Source organism: Conger conger, chromosome 8 (assembly GCF_963514075.1).
Source record: "Conger conger chromosome 8, fConCon1.1, whole genome shotgun sequence".
Lineage (NCBI taxonomy): Eukaryota > Metazoa > Chordata > Actinopteri > Anguilliformes > Congridae > Conger > Conger conger.
In genome coordinates this window covers 13,379,979-13,401,718 of record NC_083767.1, presented here as the reverse complement: position 1 = coordinate 13,401,718, position 21,740 = coordinate 13,379,979, and the positions used below count along the sequence as shown (strand labels likewise).

General features: G+C 38.6%; 1 protein-coding gene across 4 annotated transcripts in view; it reads left to right on the top strand.

Annotated features, from left to right (window-relative positions):
• The first annotated feature begins 22 nt into the window (after window positions 1–22).
• Window positions 23–21,740, top strand: part of inpp4b (inositol polyphosphate-4-phosphatase type II B) — a 239,482-nt gene continuing 217,764 nt past the window's right edge. For 2 of the 4 annotated variants that reach the window (XM_061251274.1, XM_061251272.1), the window contains exons 1-3: window positions 24–448; window positions 7,846–7,996; window positions 9,811–9,875. In XM_061251274.1, the coding sequence (XP_061107258.1) occupies window positions 7,879–7,996; window positions 9,811–9,875 (183 nt within the window). In that variant the 5' untranslated portion in view covers window positions 24–448; window positions 7,846–7,878. Of the gene's footprint in view, window positions 449–7,845; window positions 7,997–9,810; window positions 9,876–21,740 lie in introns of all 4 variants that reach the window. The other 2 variants (XM_061251270.1, XM_061251273.1) reach the window with 2 other exon arrangements.

Here is a 21,740-nt window from a genome sequence, read left to right as displayed (position 1 = left end):
GGAGCATGTTCAACTGGCTAAGCGTCTAAGACTATCGCCTGCTTGTGCCGTGGCAGCATTCCTCGCGGTTCACAGTTGCATGTCGAAACGAGGCTAGGGAATTCAGATCCAGTTGACAATGAAATGAAAACATATCTAGGATATCAACTGATTTTGACAGAGCACTTTAAGAAATAATGGTAGGATTCTTGGTGACCAATGTCCGAGCAGAGCAATAAGTAGGTTAACTTTCATATCTTAGTACAGCACAACACACCAAAGAAATATGAGTCGCACTTGTTTACTTCTTCGTGGTACAAATTACAGAAATAGAAGCACAGTCTCCAGCCTACTTTGAGATTAAGATAACCTATTGGACTGTAGACCTTACAGTCTTTTTGACTTTTTTTCTGTCTCAAATGACTGAAGATCGTCTATTGGCGAGTTAGCCTGTTGTCGCGACTGGATGGTGAGTTATGTTAATCTCCGATGGTAGCCTAACGCGACTCTCCAGAGATAAGTTTATGACAGGCTAAACCTGTTGAAAATTATGAATGTGTTTTGAACAATTCGCAGTTTTGTTCTCACGCGCCGGCTTCTGCATAGTCTATAACGTTAATCAGATTTAAAAATATTTTCATGAAGTGGAATAAATCATTCCAGTGGCATATTCATTAAGGTGCAGAAACATTTACATCATGCAGTGTGTGCTGCTCCCAGACAAGATGCGTTAACCAAGGTATTACAGTGTAATGGTAAGTCTGAAAACAACAATTTTGTTGATTACATTATGTCATTAAAATAAATAGTTTGCTGCGCAGTATTTCAAAATACACTTTGAACTAAGTACCAAGGGGTACTCCGCAAAATGATTGAAATCAACGCAGTTTATGAGCCCAGTAGGGACCATTCTGCAGTATTTAGGCTATTCTGTTCACGTTAAATAGTACAAGTTTACAAGTACAAGTAGCCAAGTATTGTGCCTCTGACAGCTGCACCTGCTGCTATTACAATATCTTATTGTTTGAACACAAAATACGATAGCAAGCAATAAACAGATTTGCCAAAGATGGTGAGAATGTTGGGCCAACATTAATGGTTTTGTGTGGAAGAAGAGCTGAATTCTTCATTGAAAAAATGTGTTCTTTTGGTGGTATTGATTACTGTATCACCTGTTTTCTGAACGCAGTACACATATTTAGATAAACCTTAGATACAACACTGTTTGAATTCAGATTAAAATATATATATATATTTGTATACAATTTTAAAACAGTAAGCAAATAAAACAGCAGGTGGCATTGCCGCTTGATAAACTAGTGCAGCAGCCGGCAGCCACACTGATGTCACCTGCTGGCTGGTGGGGGAGACCTATCAGGAAAGAGATGTGATTCATGCAAAATGTTGGTGTGACTTTGACATTTGTTTTTCCACTTTCCATTACATCAGCTAAAATAAAAGCATCATTTTCACCCATTACCAGTTGCTTAAGAGAGAGGACAGACGAAAGCGATGACTGAATCAGTATTTGGCATCCTTTTCAGAAATTGGAATTAAGATTTCGGTGTGATAGTGTTGCAGTGTCCTTGTACATGATCTACAGTCTGAAGTCTTGGTTGTATAGAGGATCTTTGCAATCGGCTATGGTCTCTCTGATGAAACCGTAACCGTAATGTGGGGTGAATACTGTATATCTAGTGCTTGACCTAAAAACTTTGTGGCTTCCTTCATCAAAATTTGGCATAAAACAAACTTGTTACTGTAATTTTGCACTGTAACATGGGACGAACTCAACATAAGCTTAAATATCCAACTGTAATAGAACTGATAAAATAATTTAGGAGAAAACCAAAAATAGGCTCATTCGTTTTAATATCAATGAGCAGCAATATGTTTCTCCCTGGTTTCCAGTAAAATGTGTTTAAAATCTTGTGACCAGTGTGAGCTATTTGTGACCTATTTGTGATTACATGGCAAATAAATATAGCTGACTTAATTAGAATTATTATGCTTGTCAGCTTTTGCAAATCATCATAACTTCTATTTCACAGGGCCATACATAACAGGTGTTATGTATTCAGGCTTAATTTATTAGCCTGGGTGTCATTTCATTCTGCCTTCAGTTGTCTGAATGTGTGAATGCCTCTGCCTGCAAACATACATTATAGCCCAGAATGAGGAACAATCTGGAAGGTATTTATTTGCAGGCTTATTCTGACATCTCATCAAGGCCCATCAAGCCATTTTAGGGATATCAAAGTGAGAATGTTTTGTACAAGTAAGCATAATTTCCTCCATCAAGGGCTTCTTAATGAGCCTACTTCTCATACAGCAGTGTACTGGACAAAATACAAAACGCCCCAGGGGAGCAAAATAAGGTTTCATCAGACAAGTAATTATGAACAGCACCGCAATAAACAGGAACATAAGCATAGCCACTGCTGCAATAATAACATCCTGTACATGACTGATAGGAACATGTCACCACTCTGAAGGGGCAATTAAATCAACTCAGCCGCATTCCGAATCTTAAAGAACCACTGCAAAGATGCTGAGCAAGCGAAAAACAACAAGCCACACTGGTAATCGACGTTAGTGGTTGGGAATTGGGTTGTGTCCCTATATGGAGATATTGCTGGTTGTTCAGAATAGACTAAGCAAAGTTACCGCTTCAACATCCGAGCAACCGGAGGTAGATGTATCTGCACAGGGATTTTTTTTCTGAAAGAGGCGGTTTCCACTTCGTCTGAAAATAAACAACACATTTATTCCCTCTCTGAACAAGGGAGAAGTAGAGGATCAAGAGTTTTTTTTATTTCGCAGCACTCAGTAAACAGTAAAACTCCTCATTTAAAAAAAGATATCATTAAAAAAAGAGAAATGTTCAACATTAGGACTGGTTTATTGCTCTTCTGCCCTTGAATGTGAATGCGAATATTCACATTTGGGGATTCTGTTAAATCTACAAATAAATGCCCCTAAAATGAATGTTCCTGTGTGCTGTGTTACAGTATGTACGTGGATCCATATTTTATGTGATCCTAATTCATATGTGGAGAGAAAATCAATAAAAATAAAGAAGATACACAAGATTTACATTATGGCAAATAATTAAAATGGAAAATTTTATGACTCTGTAATGCTGGTGGCTGAGCAGACCTATCCCCTATGAGTTGTGAGGGCTGGTAGAATGTCATCTTTGCAATCAATATTCTAGCAGTGACCAGGATGGGGAGGAGGGAAAAGTTCTAAATGGAAAGAGAGTGCTCATTAATATACCTCCGGTTCTAGTCCAGAGCAAAATTAACTTCTCTTCATCAACAGAATATTTAAATTTAGCTTCCAGCAGCAGATACGTAGGCCAAGAACCTGTCTCCACAATGAAGCCAATAAGTGTACAGCCAGGCTGCTGTGCCTCAGTTTGGCACACCAGCCCCAAAGTCATTTAGCTGATGCTGGATGTTATCGTTTGGGTTTTTGGGGAGATAATAACAATACGGAGCAATGTAGCAATTTTAATGGCTTGTGTTAAACATAGTGCTTGGCCTGCAATTCATTTATTGGCATTATTTAATTCAATGTGTCCTGATCCTTTACCCTATACATATGTTCTATTCTTGATTCTTTAGACGACAGTCTTGGTTAGGCATGTCTGATCGGACTGCACTGTCCTGTATTGTGGAAAGACCGTACACTTTGTTATCATAGTGAACAGTAAGTTCCATTATTTGTTTAGCAGGAACCTCTAATGTGCTCAGGTTACCTGGCTTCAATGAGCATCCAAAGCGAAAACCTACAAGCCACACTATATTACACGCTTAATAGGCCGCCAGTTATTCCTTTTCTAATTTCTATTATTTCATTTTAATCAGTCTGAAACTTAAAACATAATTTAATCCTGCCTTCCAGCATGTACATGTCTGCAATGTAAATGGTAAGCATCTGAAGTACTTCCACCTTTTTTCAGTCCTAGTAAATTAAACCAGTTGTAACAACACAACAGTGTATCAAGTGCAATGAGAAGCAGATGCTCTATAATTTGAATGTAATTACATCTGTCATAAGCAGGCAGGAGTGGCATTTAAAGTCTGCATTCTATAGGCGGCTCTGTTATGATGCATAATTTAATATCTTGTTTAATTTAACGCTTCTTGCTTCTGAATTGTTCCTTAATGACTGAATCAATGTCAGGTAACTTAATGTGCCACAAATAATGTAATTGGAAAATAAATGTTTACAGGTAAAATATCTGCGAGCTGTTCTATATAAATCCAATTATTAATTGGCCGCCGATTTTTGATCACAAGGATAGAATATGTATTGAATTGTTTCCAACGCTCCATGTTTGATTTTGCCTTGAGTACAAGCAGTATAGAAAATCACTTGCCTGATTCACCTGACTCTGCACTGCTGTCTGAGCTGTATCTCAATGGATGGTGAACCCATGAAAGTTACATGAGATGTAGAGCAGGGTTTCAGGGACGATATATCGAAAATTAGAAAAATACAAGGTGGTGTTTTTTTAGTTAATTGAGGTCAGAAAGAAGAAAAAAAAATCCCATCCCTGTCCACAAATGAAAAAATAAACCACGTCTCAGTGACTCCTTACTTGGGGTGGGCGTAGAGCTTCCACATATATATAAAAAAAACTTAAAAAAAACTGGATTAGTTATATGCATGTTCTCAGATGCATAACATTGGTGCTGTACATGTGCATTAGTGCATTTATAATCTAACCATTTAGGCAACTGAAAAATGACATTTCTATTGATATTGATGTGTGTTTATATTACTGCTGACAGTAACATTTGATTTCCCTTCAGAGCTGGTCACCCTAGCTCCAGTGCAATATGTGTTCTGTGCAATAACAAGGCACAGTACCCGCTCTGGATTCATGACCATTCACACCATTGTCTTCAAACTTAAGTCTTTCTCCTTATTGATCCTGTGGTGGATCAACTCTCTGTTGGAGGGATGCTTTAAATCAAATAACATGGTTTCATCTTACGTCCCCTTTTAGGAAATGAGAATGTTGTATAATTTCATTTTTGGGAAAAAAAAAGTGGATTTGTATTGTTTTAGTACTGCTTTTTTCATTTTGTGATTAGATAGATCCTGTAGTTCTGTGGGCTTCCTCCTCTTGGTGTGTGAAACGCTCGTGACAGGCGCCAGTGGAACCATGCCGAGGAATCAATACCGTCTGGAGAGACTAAAACGAGGACGTCATTGGCAGCCTGACGACAGTCTCTGAAATTCATTCCAGTCCTTGATGCACTTCATCTGATTAAACATTTGAAATGCAGGAAATCCATATGGGACCCGAGGTGCTACAGACACTGGTGTGAGCTGACAAAACTGATTTTGCCATGCCAGGCAGCCTCGTCCGGTAGGATTTCAATTGCTGGTCATGAAGGAATTGGATTCTATCTTTATCTAAGCAAATAATTATACAGTTGGCCTGCTTGGAATTGTGGCGGGCACCACCGTGTTCAACAGATGATGGCAGAGACACTGTCGTGACTGTCATCGTGTGGCTTGCCTTGATCGCTTCCATGCATGGCCAGCTACACAGGTGTTTTCTTTTTCTTTTCATAAAAAGCCACAATGGTCAGAGATTAAAAATGAATAAATACGAGTTAGAAACTAATTGTACTTTGAATATGTTGCTGTATTTTCAACTAAAATATGACTATTATCTTCTGACTTGTCTTCCAAAGAGTAGGTTTGAGGATTTCATCTGGTACCAGAGCACCATTTAATTAATGAACATTACTAATTAACACTAGGATAGGAAGGAAAAATGATGAGAACAAAATTACTATTTCAGTTATTTCACATCATTTGAATCAGTAAAGCTCACTTACTAGACTAAAAAGACAGTAAAAGCTTTAAGGCAACACATAAAAAAAAAAAAAAAAATTAGACAAAGAAAAGATTTGGTTATCCATTGCTTTGTTATTCTCTCGCATTGTAAAATTTGAGTTATGTTCTATTGTCTCATGGTCTACCTTGTTTGCTGAAGACCCGAGGGCCCAGCTGGCCTGCTGGAGGGGTCTCCTCTGTGCTGTGTGGGCCAGCATATGGGCCAGCTGGCCATGTCTGGATGTCACTGTGCATCGACCCTGATTGATCTCATGGGTCGGAACCTTCTTCTGGTCCTGGTGGTCTCGTTTTACCACTGAGACCTAGCATGTATTCTAGCACACGAAAAACTAACTGCGATGAGCAGGCCAATCAGTGCTGGTTGTCTCAGTTTGGGCAGCAAGGCTAAAGTTGATGTCAGTAGAGTATACGCAATGCATTATATGGTGTTCAGTTGGGAATAACAGACTTCAGAACTCCAAAAGTAACACTCAGCTGCCGACTTAAGCTTCTTGGCCGGTTATGAAGGCATGTAATTCCAATTGAGATGAAAAACAAAGTATGGCGGAAATTCTCATTTTGTTTTCAACTAATTCCTCCACACAGCTGGTATTCTTGAATAATTTAGTCACACGGTACAATCATGTCTGACAGTGCTTTCTCTTTAGATGTCGAACATCAGTTCCAGCTGTATTTAATTTAGGGGGAAATGGCACATTGAGAAATGGAAGTGATAATTGAGGAGGACTATTAGGTTGATTTGTGTAGAATTACTCTTCTGCAACTGTATGTAGCGTGACCTAAATGGCCTATGAGGTGGGCGAGAACAGTTAAGCACATCTTTAATGTGTAGCTTTAGATACAAGATTGATTCATAGAGGGAGGTCAACCAAGGCCAGAAAATGTGACGACATGGCAATGTTGCGCTGTTTTTGGATGATTTGGGAGGTTTCATAATGTTCAGTGTTAAATCAAGTCTTACAGTACATACAGTCCCTATTGGAGTTGAATGAACCCTGGGCAGTTTACTGTGTGAAAATCAATGACAATGGCATTAAATTATCCTCCAGTATGTTTAAGAACCCAGCACAGTCACAGACTAAACATTATTTTGAAATGCCAAACTACTGTAAATCCCTCTCTCATGAACTTGTTAGTGGAATCTAATTCCAATCTATTTCAAATTTCTCCTGAATTTCTCATCTATTTTTCCCCCCACTCTAGCCCTTCACTTCAAACTGTATGTCTACTGAGGGTCTTCCACAGTTTATTCAAGAATGAAATGTTAAAGGACCTTCAGTGTGGAATTATAGTTACAAAACGACATAAAGGACAATTCCAGATTATCTGTGAATGTACCATTTGGACCTATGGTCCACTTAGTTTGTCTCCTCTTGATAAGCAGATGTTTCATGACCTATGAGTTCACTGGAGCAGTCTTTCTTGAACAACAGCAGGTCATAGACTCTGCAATATGGATCAGGATGATAGCCAACCCCCAACATCTAAAGCATGGTTGTAGGATGGATAGATGCACATTCACCTGTCATTTGTTTCTTTTAAGTTTTTTTTTTTTTTCAGCTTGTATTTGTTTGGAATTGGCAGTTGTGTGTACAGGACTGTGACCAAGAATTTGCACCTTCCTGATTTCCTCTATAATTGCATATTTGTCTGGATGTTTGATTACTTTCTGGATGAAATAATATTTTTATGAAATAATGTATCATTTAATTTTTTTCATTTTAATCATTAAAAAAATCTGTAAAAAATTTTGTTTCCTCCATTTCCATTACTCTAATAATACATTTTGTCTAAAGATTTGAAACCATTCAGTGTGACAAATATGCAATAATAGAGGAAATGAGGAAGGGGGCAAATATATTATCACCAAACAGCCGTGCACTAGACCCTTCCATACAGTATGTGTGATGAGTCTCATGTGGATTATGTGTGCATCTTTTTCTCATCCGTGAGCTGTGTTTTGTGTTCACACTGTTTGAATAGAGCTCCGCGTAATTTGGAGACGCCACGAGAAGGATGAGATTCAACGAGGAGCAGCTCGCCTTCCTGTCGAGAGGACCTCCCGGGAGCTTTGACAAAGAGGGCCGGCTCTGGGTGAATCGAATACCTCCAGGCAATTCGGGGAATCCTCAAGGTACAGTGCTTTACCTGATAATACCACGGGTTGTGTGCTTTTTGAAAGGAGGAAGAGCAATCGAGCGCCGGACAATGGACGAACGGTGGAAGAATGTTTTCGACAGCCGACCGATCGCTGTGTTAAATGCAATGAGAGTGTTCAGTGGTCCAGAATAAACGGTCAGACGCTGTGAGACGCTGCGTGGCGACGGGTCTCATCTTCTTCCTGCTGAGGCAAAAGGTGCACATGCCCTCTGAAGACAAAAAGTGGGTCAAGAACATGTCAAGCAACAATCCTCAGAAACATGAAAAGTGAAAGTAAATTCTCGTGTTCAACTGAAGAGAGGGGGCAAGCCCGGGTGTCCGAAAGTACAAGTCCAACCATGTGTGTCCCCCAACCATGTCACTACTTAGTACTACCTCCTGACTGCAGAATTGTACTAATTAGTAAATGGGAAGATTAGATTGGAACAAAATACTGGGGAGAACTTTTATTTTCTGAACCTGGATGTTTCCACCTCTGCATAGAGTATACTGGTGTCTGAAATACAAGTGGTGGTTTGTTTTTTTCCCCTCTTTTTTCTGACCCCAGATAATTGCATTTTAATCATTGTAAAATTATGTATATTTATTTAGGCCGATTCCATTTGTTCTACAAAATATCTTTTGAAAAATAATTTTAGAGACCCGATTCACAGGTACAACAATGCACATAATTTGCATAATAACCTTGTTCTACAAAGCAAGTGCAAATGTTATGGACTGCAGTTCAGAGGAAGTTGACACACCCTGCGTATAGAATAGAAACATGACTTTGGCAAGAGTCAGATGTGATCACAGATTAGCCAATAAGATAGCTTGATAGTCCAGAGATGAAATCTCAGTCAGAGATGTCTCAGAGCCTCTGAAGAGTTTGAACCTCTTGACCATGTCTCCATGCTTTTATCCATTTAGTTTCTGCCGCATGATTAGCCGATCAAATATTTGCATTAACAAGATGGTGTTCAGGTCTACCTAATAAATTGCTCATTGAGTGTATGTATTTGAAGATGTCAAGCCTGTGTACAGTCTGTACCTGTCTCCAAATTCTCTAACTGGGTTTGCCTTTTTCTCATAGAATCAAACCAATGTAGATGCCTTCAGTAAATTAAACAAGTTTATTTTGTGTCACAAAAGATGTTGAAACAATATCTAATTTGAACAGATGTACAGCCTCCTTGTTAACGGGACCTTGATGGGAAATAAAGAAAAATCTAAGGAAACAGAATTGGTCAGTTTATCAATCTCTATCTGTATGACTGTTTGAAAGGATCTTACTGTAACAAAACAATACTACAGAGTGCTTTTGATTACACCCATAGCATTGCAGTAGTGCATGTATGTTATATCTTGTGTGCAAGAGCAGAGGAGTAATATTGGAGGTTTACCTCTCACTTTTCCTCGCAGATTTAAAAGTAGTGCTCCTTTCCCTCTCGGCATAAGAACCGATTTACCCCTCTCAGCAGAGAAGCCCTAGCCAATGAGAATAAAGTAGAGTTTTGTGCTGCAGTCACCACATCCCTGGGCTGCGGGGAAACCGGAACATTCTCCAAGTTATCTGGCATTTAGCCGCCTGTCACATGCATGTAGCTGCTGGCCAGAGCAGAAATCTTTAATGATTTTTTTTTCCCATCTCTACTCTGACCTTTAAAACCAACTTGCTTAGCTCACGCAGTGCTTCCATAAACCCAGGCAATAGCTCCTCGCCGAATGTATAGAAATAAACAAAAACATTCAGTGGCTTTGCTTCTTAGACATTTCTGTTTCCTCTACCCCCTTTGTGCATGCTTATAGACGGTAAAGAGAGATGGTGTCGGCTAAAAGGAAATCTGCTGTTTTTGATGAAAAAGCCTATTCAGGTAAGATATGGTTATTGTTTATTATTATTTGAAAAGTGTTCCTGCTTGTTTGCTTCCTGTCTCATATATCGAAGGCAAAGTATGGAATCAGAGGTATGATGCTATATGACTGAGGTACATTTGTATTTGTATATTGCTCTCAGGAGTTCAGTGGTATAGGAAAGAGGTACGGAAGGAATCTCATCACTGAATTAATCTCATTTCATGGAGAGTTGTGTGGAAACATTGTTACTTTGGCCTTACAGTGTGTTATGTTTAGAGCTACTGTAGCTACTTTAGGGCTTTGTTAAGGATTTCCTTTAAAAAAATGTTCCTTCTGGGCATTTGCAATCGAAACTGCCATTGTGTTTTATGCTATTGGGTTGTCATGGCTAGGAATCACAGGCTGGAAGAGACTGGGCCTAAACTAAAATTCATTTTTTAAGGTAAAGCAGGGTTTGATAGGGTAGTACATACTAAAAGTATGTTGTTGTTTTTTTGCAGATTATTAAAGGATGTGTGCATCAATGATTAGCATATGTGTATTTCAAATTAGTCTTGTTCTGTCTTTCTCATGAGTCATGACTCACTACTCGCCGAAACCACAACAAATGCAGTCTATGTTTAAATGTGCCTTTGTCTGCTAATACAAGGAAAAGGTACTTCATTATTTTAATGTAATTCTGCCACTAAAATCTGGCTAATCAGAGGCTTTGTATTTCTGTGATGGCACACCCCAGATGCAGAACTTGTTTTTAACTTTAATTTTGCTCCAGGCAAAAGCAGTTAATGTTATTATTGTGTACAGCCTTTGTAGTACATTTGTTGTAAGAATACCAGCTTTAAAGATACCTTAAATGGTAAATGGTAAATGGTTGGTATATATATAGCACCTTTATCCAAAGCACTATACAATTGATGCCTCTCATTCACCCATTCATACACACACTCCCACCCCAACGGCAATTGGCTGCCATGCAAGGCTCCAACCAGCTGGTCTGATCATATGATACTGTATTATGTAGCTGAGAAATTACATTTATAAAGAAAATAAATGATGGTCACAGAGTAGAAATGTAGTCCAGTGACTTGGTGGGAACCTGAAGTTGTGTGTCTCTTCATAGGTTTTCAGGACCTTCCTTGATCCTACAGTTCAAGATCACATAGATCAGATAGTCCAATTCAGTGACTTCCGCTCCCATCACAGAAATAGTAATCTCAGTTGTGCTAATGCTACAGCCAAATGTCCGTCTCTAAACTGAATGAAATGAGGAGGTGGAGATGAGACTCCCTGAGATACCAGACTGAAACCAGCTCATCTTGCAGTTGCATTTACAGGAAACCAGCTGATAGTATGATCAATATTCCATACATGTATTTGCGGTTTGGAGGTATACCTGACTTATATTTGAATGGCTTCAATGAGAATATATTTGAAATATACTATTTTGATGTATTTGATGTGATTACATGACGAGTACTGACATTGACAGTGTCTTTGTTCAGGTTGAAGACTCTTGTACATATATGTTGCCTTTGGATTTCTTTTCTGGCACGTGTTAGCTAATTGTGGTGTAAGCAGCCAAGCTAACAAAAGTTTAGCTGTACGAGTATGGTATTATGCAATTTATAGTCTCGCCATTGAAATGTGGTGCAAATGGCTTTCGATGCAGATAGATTGCCTTAGAGAGAGCAGGTATTGTGCTCCCTGTGTTCTCAGGTGAGACAGATGAGCTCTGTAAATCTCCTGTCAGGGCTGCCTATGTCCCTTTTTCTGGACTTCTGGATTTTTTTCCTCCTCTGGGCCTCTTAGAAAACACCACATAATTTACTCTTATTCGACACATATCAGGGTCACTAATGTATTATTCACAGCTGACTGACGGCCATCTGTAATTAATTGCGGCGCGATTGGATGGCACTTGAATTAGGACTGTGAAATATAACGCAGTGAATTGTGCTGGCAGTGAATAGGGCCTCTTGAGAGCTGTAACCTCTGCCGGAGTCTTCCGTTCTATTAATTGTGCTTCTCTGAATCCTGAATTTCTGGTGGGGTTAGCGGGCTACAGGGCTGACGGCAGGTATAAGAGCAGAGCCAGCTGCGTAAGGGTCCCAAAAATCCACCATTTTGTCTTTTCGTCCTGTTTGGGTACAGGCGGGACTACCCGTCCACAGCACTCACCCGTGCCCTTACTGTTAGCGATAATGAACTCTCACCATGGTGCGTGTGTTCTCGATGTTACTGTTAATGCATGAGACTTTGAGTTATCTTTCCTGATATACCAGATAATATCTACGTTGAACTATCACAAAATGTTCTCACAATGTTACTGCAATGTCATGGCAATTGTTATAACATTGACAAATAAGTAACGTTGTGAGTTAGCTAGTTTTATGTTTGCTGGTTTGAAAGGTTCAGAAGAATGGGTATTCAGGAGAAGCTGTTATCCAGAATGTGGTATATGCAGTACAACAGTGAGAGCTCCAGTATCTAGAGTGTATTCTAAATCTGGATGCCATGATCCCATGTCTCTGTCAATGCAGTCAGGCCCTCACTTATTACACATAAAAGCTGGTGAGCTGTGTGGCCCTCTTGTCTTCAGCCGACTGTACAAAAGGATTTCTTTTCCACAGAGTGAAGCTCTGCTTCATACTTCACCCTGGGGAGAACCATGAAATGAAGAAACTGTCATGGTGAAGTGTGACATCTTTTCGGAAGCAGCACTGAAAGTAACTGTAGAATTGAATGTTGAACTAAGCTGTTAGCTTGAATGGCCGCCCCTCCCAGACACCCCGTACCTTACTTGTGTGCCGGAACATCAGAGGATTTCACCGTAACAAATCCTTCATTTAAGGATTGTCGGTTGTTTATTCTTCTGCATCCATAATGGAGTAGGATTTAAGATACTGTAACGGGGTGATAACCAATGGCTAAAAGGCTACAGATGTTATTGTCTTTTAAGAACTTACACCGTAGCTTTTAAGGACAGTTTTCTCTCAATAGAAATAGCTACTGTATGGGTGAGACAGCCTTACTGAAGTTCCTAGCGCGAAGCATCAGTTTTGCCTGAATGTTCTTGCTGATATTTCTTCTTATTATATATTTATTGATAGCTCCTTCTGTTTGAGAAATCCTTTGCATGCAAGAACCCCCCCCCATTTTACATCAACCAAACCTGTGGTATACAGTAAGCCTACTTGATATACTTTTAAAGGTAATTAGTAAATATGTAGTAAATATCAATAAATATATTAATAAAACCTTATTTAGGACCTCACCACATTAGCTCAACATCAATAATACCTCAGGTCTGTTATGACGGTGCAGAGAACCCAGACGCAGACCACAGGACAATCCAAAATCGTAGTTTTAATGTTCAGTAGTCAAAAGCCAAGAGATCCAGTACACAGCCAAAAACGAAAAGCAAAAGAATGGTCGAAAAACAAGCAAGAGGTCAAAATCCAGAAAATCACAGGGCGAAGGTACAGAAGGGCAAAAACAAACTCGTAGTCAAAAACACAAAGCGAAAACGTCGAAAAACCAGAAAATCAGAAGTGCAAACAAAACAAGAGGGCATGGCAGGTACGGAAGTCAAGGCAAAGAACAAATACAGAAACATTACAAGGTCTTTGTACTGGCTTTATTCAGTTAAAATATGCACACTGATATTGGATTTAGCATTCATTGCTAAAAAATACATATATTTGTCTCAGTGGGGGTCTTTGAGGTATCATTCATTTTCTGGCATTTTCTTTAACACTAGTTCAGCATTCAAGTGTGTTTTTAATTGTGACAGATAGTTTTTGTTTCCAGTGAAAATCATTTTAAAATAAACTCTCCAGAAAGTGAACTATCTCTTATATATACTGTAACTTAAATTGTAAAACATTTGAATTCCAGTGTTTTTTCATCCAAAGAAAGGTTTTTATATTAATTTTTCATTAGCATAGACATCTGGATTTGCTATGGTAATTAGCTATGTCACTTAGCCACTCCAGTCTATCCGTCACATCATTTATTTTGCAAAATAAACCAACTGAGAATGTAATGCGGCGGAAACCTAATAGTCCAAGACATTTCCAGCCATGATGGAAATATATTCCGCATAAGTCCTGAGACAAAAAAAAACAAAAAACACACACGCACAACTATTGCTGTGAGTTTCAGCAATTTATTTGAAGGATTACACCAGTCATGGATTCAATCTTTTGGCCATCAGGTGATGCAATATTGTGTAAAAAAAAAAAAAAAAAAAACTCAGTATACACAGTCCAGCAATGTAGCGATAGAGATGCAGATAGATACAATGCTGTTCTTTCCTGCCCATATTAGTGATTTTCTGCCATTATTACAGTGATTATTCCAGTGATTTTCTGCCATTATTACATATAATTTTTTTGATGACAGGAGAAGGTCAGTATAAATATCCAAGTGACAACAAATGACTTGAATGGTGCTCACTTTGCATTAATATACAGTAAAGAATGGGAATCAAAATGAAATAATAGAATACTCTCAAATGTTTATTAAAAAAAAAAACTAGCTTTGGACTTAGCAACCATTTTCTGGCTGAAAAACAAGTTAAGGAATAACCTATTAATTTATTGCCTTCAGCAAAGTTTGCTGCCGTTCAATGCAATCAAGAGCCTTTAAAAAAATAAAATAACAATAAATGAACACAGCTCAAATTCTGCTAGACTACTGTGATGAATGCATTTTTGAAGCAGGTGTTTTCCACATTTATCCATGCGATGTAAAATGAGCCACAAAGCTGATTCTGCTGCTAATTAATGTGTCCAAACAAGGCAGATGTGAAACGCTTAAATGGATTTTGTTTGACTAAGAGATACCTGCCTCCAGCTGTTCTGCTTCTCCAACTGCTTCAACTGTAGACATCTTTGTTTAAATATATATATTTTTTCATTACAGTACATCTGTTGCTGGTCATAATTAATGTGCACATGCTGTAGTCAGGACCCGTTCCCATGGTCTTCACTCCAGGGTTTCATCTCTCTCTCTCTCTCTCTCTCTCTCATTCGCTTTCTCTTTCTTATCTGCTCTGACCCTATTTCTCTTTCAACATCACATTTATCACTGCTAACCCCTGTATTTTTATGTCCAACACAACCTCAGAGGAGATGCTAAAACCCAATTTTTTTGGGATTCAATTTCTTTCCACATAGAATACTGTAGGCTGTGTGTCACATGTTGCAAATCAGCCCAGACTAAAATCCATAATGAGTGCACAGACACAGGTGAGAAAAGTGTGCTTGTCTTAACTGATATAATATTTGTCATAATAATAAAGGTGTCACTGCATGTGCAAGACCCTCTGTATCTCCCTGTCGGGGAGTTTCCTTGTAGATTGAGTGATTTGGAATCAGGTGGCATTGAAGGTTAATAATATACTGGGCCCAACATTGCCCTCCCATGTAATGGCATTTATCACATATAAAGTGAACTGTGTGTGTCTGTGTGTGTGTACACTGCATAATCCATGTCAGTGTCTGCTGCTCATTGAAGCATTCTGGGCATTTTGCTTTGCAAATATGCCCAAGCATTTAGATGATTAGTGATTATCATTGAATATGGCCGATCAGCTATGAAGTAAAATGGCGTCCTGTTGAGCTTCCTGGGAGAATGACAGTCACAGGAAGAGACTACTGTTTGTAACGGGTCCCCTGGTGATCTGCCCCAATCACACTGATGAATGAAGCATGCATACTTTTGTTAAGACTTCTGTTTGCCTCCTGCACTTCAGATATGTCTTTGATTTTAGCCCTCTATGGGAGGTTCTTGATTCTTTTTGCCGCTTAATCTAAAATGGCTAGGCTTGATTGATTGATTTTATTCGACAATTTAACAAAAATGTGCTTACTGCATACATTTACCTTTACATTTACATTTTAGTCATTTGGCAGACGCTTTTAATCCAAAGCGACTTACAAGTGCATAGGTTCTACCACAAGTCAAAGCATCACATCCAGAACTAGAAAAATACACCTGGACTGCTGTTCTAAACATATAGTCGTCATCATAAGTGCAATTTTATTTTTTATTTTTTATTTATTTTTTTTGGGGGGGGGGGGGGGTTAGACAGGGATAGGGGTATCAGAAGGGGGGGCGGGGTAAATCAGGAGGGGGGACTAAGGTAGAGTTTCACAGTTCAACAATGTATCAGGATATTGCAATAAAGTCACATGACTTATTTCCATTGCTGTCTTGGAGTCTGGGCTAGGAGACAGGCAGGAAAAGGAAATTGCATGTGTATGCTACTAATATCTATCTACATTAGCTACACTCATACACCGAATAAAGAAAATCAGTGTTATTCATACACTTTTCATAGAAAAGAGGTCACTGTACTATACTAACTTAATACATTTTTTAAGTTGTTTTTTTAAAACTATTCAAAGAATGGGCAGATTTAATTTTGTTTGGGATTTTATTACTTTGCTTTTATGTTTGGATTGGTTCAGGTTAGATACACTAGCCCTCATATTCAGGCCACAAGAGTCTCGAACATAATGAAAATGTCCAATAAAACAATTTGGACATCGACCCTGTAAAATCTTATGGACTATAATAAGTTTTAAATGTTGAATTCTACATTCAACAGGGAGCCAATTCAGCTCTTTAAAAGTGATTAAAGCTAATGTGCATTCTTGGACTGAGAGAAAGGACAACCGTCATTCATTTATTTTTGTATTTTTGTATAAACAAGTGTGGTCAAGTCAAGTCATTCAAAAAGTGTTTTCCTGTACTGTTAGACTTGAAAGTCTCTGTTATCTTTGTAGCTTGTCATGCCATGCCTGTCAACTTTTGTTTTTAACTTCTCAGACGCTTAAAGAAACTGACGCTTAAAGAAACTGACAATGGGAAATGAGTGGACTGTTTGTGATAGTCAGACCATTTATTTATTGTCTGTTAAACCAATGCAATGCATCCATAATCCTTGGCAAACAGTGTTTTGGTGTGTTTGTCTCAACTGTTTGCCAGCTGTTTCTTCCAATGAAAAGAAGCTTATCAAACTCCTTCAGCAGTAATCATTGTCTTTCACTGTGCAGACATGCTATTTATTTAAATTTTTTGCCTGTCAGTGGTTCTTTTGCAGCAGAGATTATCACGTTCAGCAGAACTGGACCTGATAATACAGATGAATAAATAAACACAGCCAGACTCTAGAGAGTACTTAAATAGCGTCTAAACTGTTCATTTGAAAGTTGACTGTGTCCCTTGAGCATGCAGGTGTTTGCCCAGAGCCAGTTGCCACACAGGCAGACGGTAACACTCTGAAGAGGTCAGAGCGCTGTACTTGTGACCTGCAGTTTATATGTTTCGGGTGGGTCATGAAAGGGTCACCCTTGAGCGATGTACTTACCCTGAATTGCTTTGGTAAGTAAGCAGCTGGTTAACTGTAATTTGGGCTCGGCATATGAATAATGCAGTGTATTTATTAATGCTGCTTTTGCGCTTTCTTCAAAGCACCAAATTGATAGGCAGTGTGGACTTCTATGGTGAAATTTGGTGTAACGGAATATTCTGTGGTGGTGTCGAGGCAAAATCAAAACTGCACATGAAAATGTGGAGGAAAAACCTAATTTGCTGGTTTGTTTGATTTATAACCAGGTGACAATGAAGTCCAAAGTGGATAATTTATTGTCTGTGCTGTATGTATGCTTTATTACAGGGGTTATATTGGGATTTTAGTGGTTGGTGAACTCCCTTTGATCACTTGTCTATGTCATAGTGATTTATGTTGATCGTTACTTGGATCTGAAACATTTTTAATCATACAGCATAAAGGCACTATTATCATGAGGCATTTGGCATAGATATATGCAAAAATGTGGGAACCCCTGGTCAAAATGCCTTTTACAATTAATATCTTGTTGAACAGAAGCAAAACTTGAACTGTAAATCTTAAACATGAGTTAAGCATGAAATCATAAGTCTCCTAATGCAGATGACCCTCATAGAATCAACCTTTTGCTCGCTCTATTATACATGAACTAATGAGGAAACATAACACCCAAGAAACATTTGAGCTGCCAATTGTCCAATTACTTTGGTCCCCTAATATTGCATAAAATGTCTACAGTTCTTCCCCTCTTCACCAAATCTGGATGTAAAAACCCTCAAATTTTACCTGAAAGTCTGCACTTCACTGTAACTTCGCAGTCATTGATTTAATTCAAATTCAATGTGCTGGAGTACAGAGCCAAAACAACAAAAAAATGTGTCACTGTCCAAATACTTACGGACTGTACTGTATACGTGTGTGTGTGTGTGTGTGTGTATTCTCCACATCTCCAATGAGTGAAATACTGCATTGCTAAACTAAAGTAGGCACTCGAAGTTCAGTTTGTTTCATTATTCATAATGTCTGCGTTACAGTGGCAGGTTCAGATTTGGTGTCATCCCAGCAGAAACACGCAGTCCACGGTGCACTGTGCCCTGGGAACACATCTGTGCTGAACTGAAGGTTTGGCAAAGGTGTGTCTGTACGGTACATTATGCCCTTTTGCATGACTGAAGCAGGTCTGTGTACCACCTGACCTATCCAAACATTCCAAAACATTTCATTGAGCTATCCTTTAAACATAGCACACCGGGACACCAATGTATTCTAAAATATCCCTAAAAAACGAATTCTTATAAAATAGATTTGCTACAATATGAAAAGAGAATGGATGGGAAAGCATTGGAATTCAGTTAGCAGAATTCTCAGAATATGGTTGCATGAAAACTATCTTATTCTACAGGGGTGCTCGTATCAATTATTGATAGTTGAGTCATACTGTGGAGGAATATGTTTTCAGTAAGGCATGCCAAACAATTTCAAGAATTGATCATCAAAAAATTAGGCTTCTTCCATTCCCAGTCCACCAGGTCATACAGAAAACACTAGAAATATTCAGTATGTTGTGAAGAAGACTCACTCTTAGACTGATTTTGAATAAATTCCATTATATTGTCTTCTTTTTACACTTTGCCCTTCAACCCTGTCAGATTTTTTTCTTAGTAATTTTCAACATCTGCAACATTCATTTCCACATCGGTTTATTGCCACATATGAAATAGCTCGAAAAGAAAAAACGAGAGCAGAGCTTGTATATTCGGAAGGTGTTCTTTTAATAATTTGGTATACAAACTTATATATGGTGGTTTAGAATACAGGCCACAAGCCACAGACAATATTGGGCTTTATTATGGGTTGTGGCTTGTAATCCTTACCCCAGCGTCCTATAAGAGTTTTTTTTATTTTTATGCTTCAGTTTTTAAAGTATGAAAGCGCAACTAATGCATTCCAGCTTTATAACTTATTGACTGATTAACATTTGGATGTATTCCAATTATTTGGCCTTTGATTTCTGTAGTACAGTTATGTTTCTCATCGGCAGGTAAAGACATTTTCATCATCCTTATAGTGCTGCATGGTTGCCACAGAAAAAAATAAATTGCAGTGGAAATGGCTGTAGCTTTAAAGGGATATTAAAGAGAGTCGGCAACTAACTTGTCTGTGTTTTTTGAGCTGATAAGCTGTTTTAGGGTTTAGGTTATCTATAAATGGAAGAACTATTCAGATTGGCTATTGTGTAGAAATACAGCAAACTGCAGTCTTGCCATTTTAATGCATGCGCCCATGTGAATGTGTTATCGTGCTCAAGAATACATCACTTAAAATCGGAGTTGTGCACTTGTTAAAATAATGAACTTTTTCCCGGATCTTCTTTTTCTTTTTTAAGGCAATAAAACAACGAAAGTGCATCAAATGTTAAAAAAGCACAGCCAGTTTGACGTTACTATTCTTCTGATTGAGCTATTATCCTCTAGTTCGTGTGTGCTTTTTAAATTCATTTCATCGAGTTTACGAAAATTAATGGGAGTGAATGGAAGTCAGACAAATTTGAAGATATGGCGATACCGTTAACGGCTGGCAGGGACCGCTGATGTTGCTAATATTCACTCTGCAAATAAAATTGGGGCAATTACTTGGGTTGTACAAAAGAGAAATATCCTTTTAACTTTTAGAACAAACAAACCACACTCAGTGATTAATTGGCTGCAATGCAAAAATGTAGAAGTGCAGTAATGGCTATACAGGAGTTCAAACGTTTCCCTGCAAAGCTAACCTTTATCTTCTCAGTGAGGAAAGAGGTTGTGTCAGGCTGAAAATGTTTACTCTTAACTTTTCAATTTCTCAGGAAGACAGCACCTTGAAATAACTGTTGACTGAGGGGAAAAAGCCCGCCTTTAATCCCCACCGTTGTGTGTGTGTACGTATGTTTTTTTTTTTTTTTGCTGTTTCCAAGCTGCTTGCATCAATTTAATGTTATGGAGCAAGCTGTAATATCTTCTGAAGGCGCTCATCAGAACACTTTGGCCTGCTCCTTCAGCAAGGTGTGAAATGAAGGTGTCTTGCACAGTCTCTATTTGTTTTTCTTCATGAATTGTTCCTGTCTCATCTTGTTTGTTTTCCACCAAAGATAGGTATTTTCCTTTATAAAGGTCTGCTAAGTGGCTGTGAAAATATTCCAGGGCTTTTTTGGTCATAAGGCATTATGTACTTAATACATAATATAGAATAGAATAACTAAAACATCACAGATTATTACTTATTAATTGATACATTGATAAAGACATGTGTTTAAGAATGCATAAGGTGATTCTCTGGCAACCTCTGACAGTGGGTATCTACATTAGATTTACATTTTGGGGAAATTATTTGGTCACAAATGCTAAGTACACAATAGGAGGTCCTTTGAAGAGGTACTTCATGAACAGTATGTGTCCAATCCGAGCCGTTCCCTAGGGTTTGTATTTGACAGAATCCTTTATTCCTTTTAGGTGTCATCTATGCCCAGTCCCTCAAAGGGAGCGCAGTTCTATTTCAGGGTTAGTTGCAAAGAATCTTCAAAGCACTTGAGAATATGGGTCTGAGCCATACAGAAGGCACAGTGGCTGTCAGCTGACTGTACATTTATGTGACAGGTCTTATGACTTTTGTATGCCCTTCAATCCAAGTTATATGGGAGGCTTGCTGTCTCCACCGGCCTGTTGACAGTCATGACCTTTTGAGATTTGATGCCACCAAGTCCCCATGAATAGGGAATGCTTAAAAATATTTTCATTTGGCTACTCTAAGGACCATTTACGTCACCACTGCGGCTGGTTTTAACTGAAGCGTTCCCCTTTCGTAGGACTGTAACACATCCACATTCAGGGCGTCACACTGGTTCTTTATCCACTGCTGTTGAGCTGGAAACAGCAGGGGCAAGGGCTGTACCTTTGTGCTGCAGTTGTTCAGAACCCATTTTGATTTTAAATGATTATCAGAAATGTTCATTTATACAAAAAAGTTGAATTTGTGGTGAGAAACTTGAAAGTAGTTATGTGCAAACTTAAAAGTAGTTACATTTGAGTGCCTCGCTATGAAATACAGGCCAATTCTAATTGCTTAAATTGCAATACATCTATTAAAACTGAAGTGCAGAATGGCACTACAAGACTTAATAATAAAAAAACCAATAGAATATACGCTCACTGAGCACTTTATTAGGTTTTTATTAGACTTTTTTACTTATTGCTCTTCTGCTGCGGTATCCACTTAGAGGTTTGATGCGTTGTGTGTTCAAAGATGCTCTTCTGCGTACCACTGTTGTAATGTGTGGTTATTTGCATTTCTGTCACCTTCCTGTCAGCTTCGACCAGTCTGGCCCTTCTCCTCAGACCTTTCTCATTAACAATGCGTTTCTTCCTACAGAACTGCTGCTCACTGGATGTTTTTTGCACCATTCTCTGCAAACTTTAAAGACTGTTGTTTGTGAAAATACCAGGAGATCAGCAGTTTCTGAGATACTCAAACCACCCTGTCTGGCACC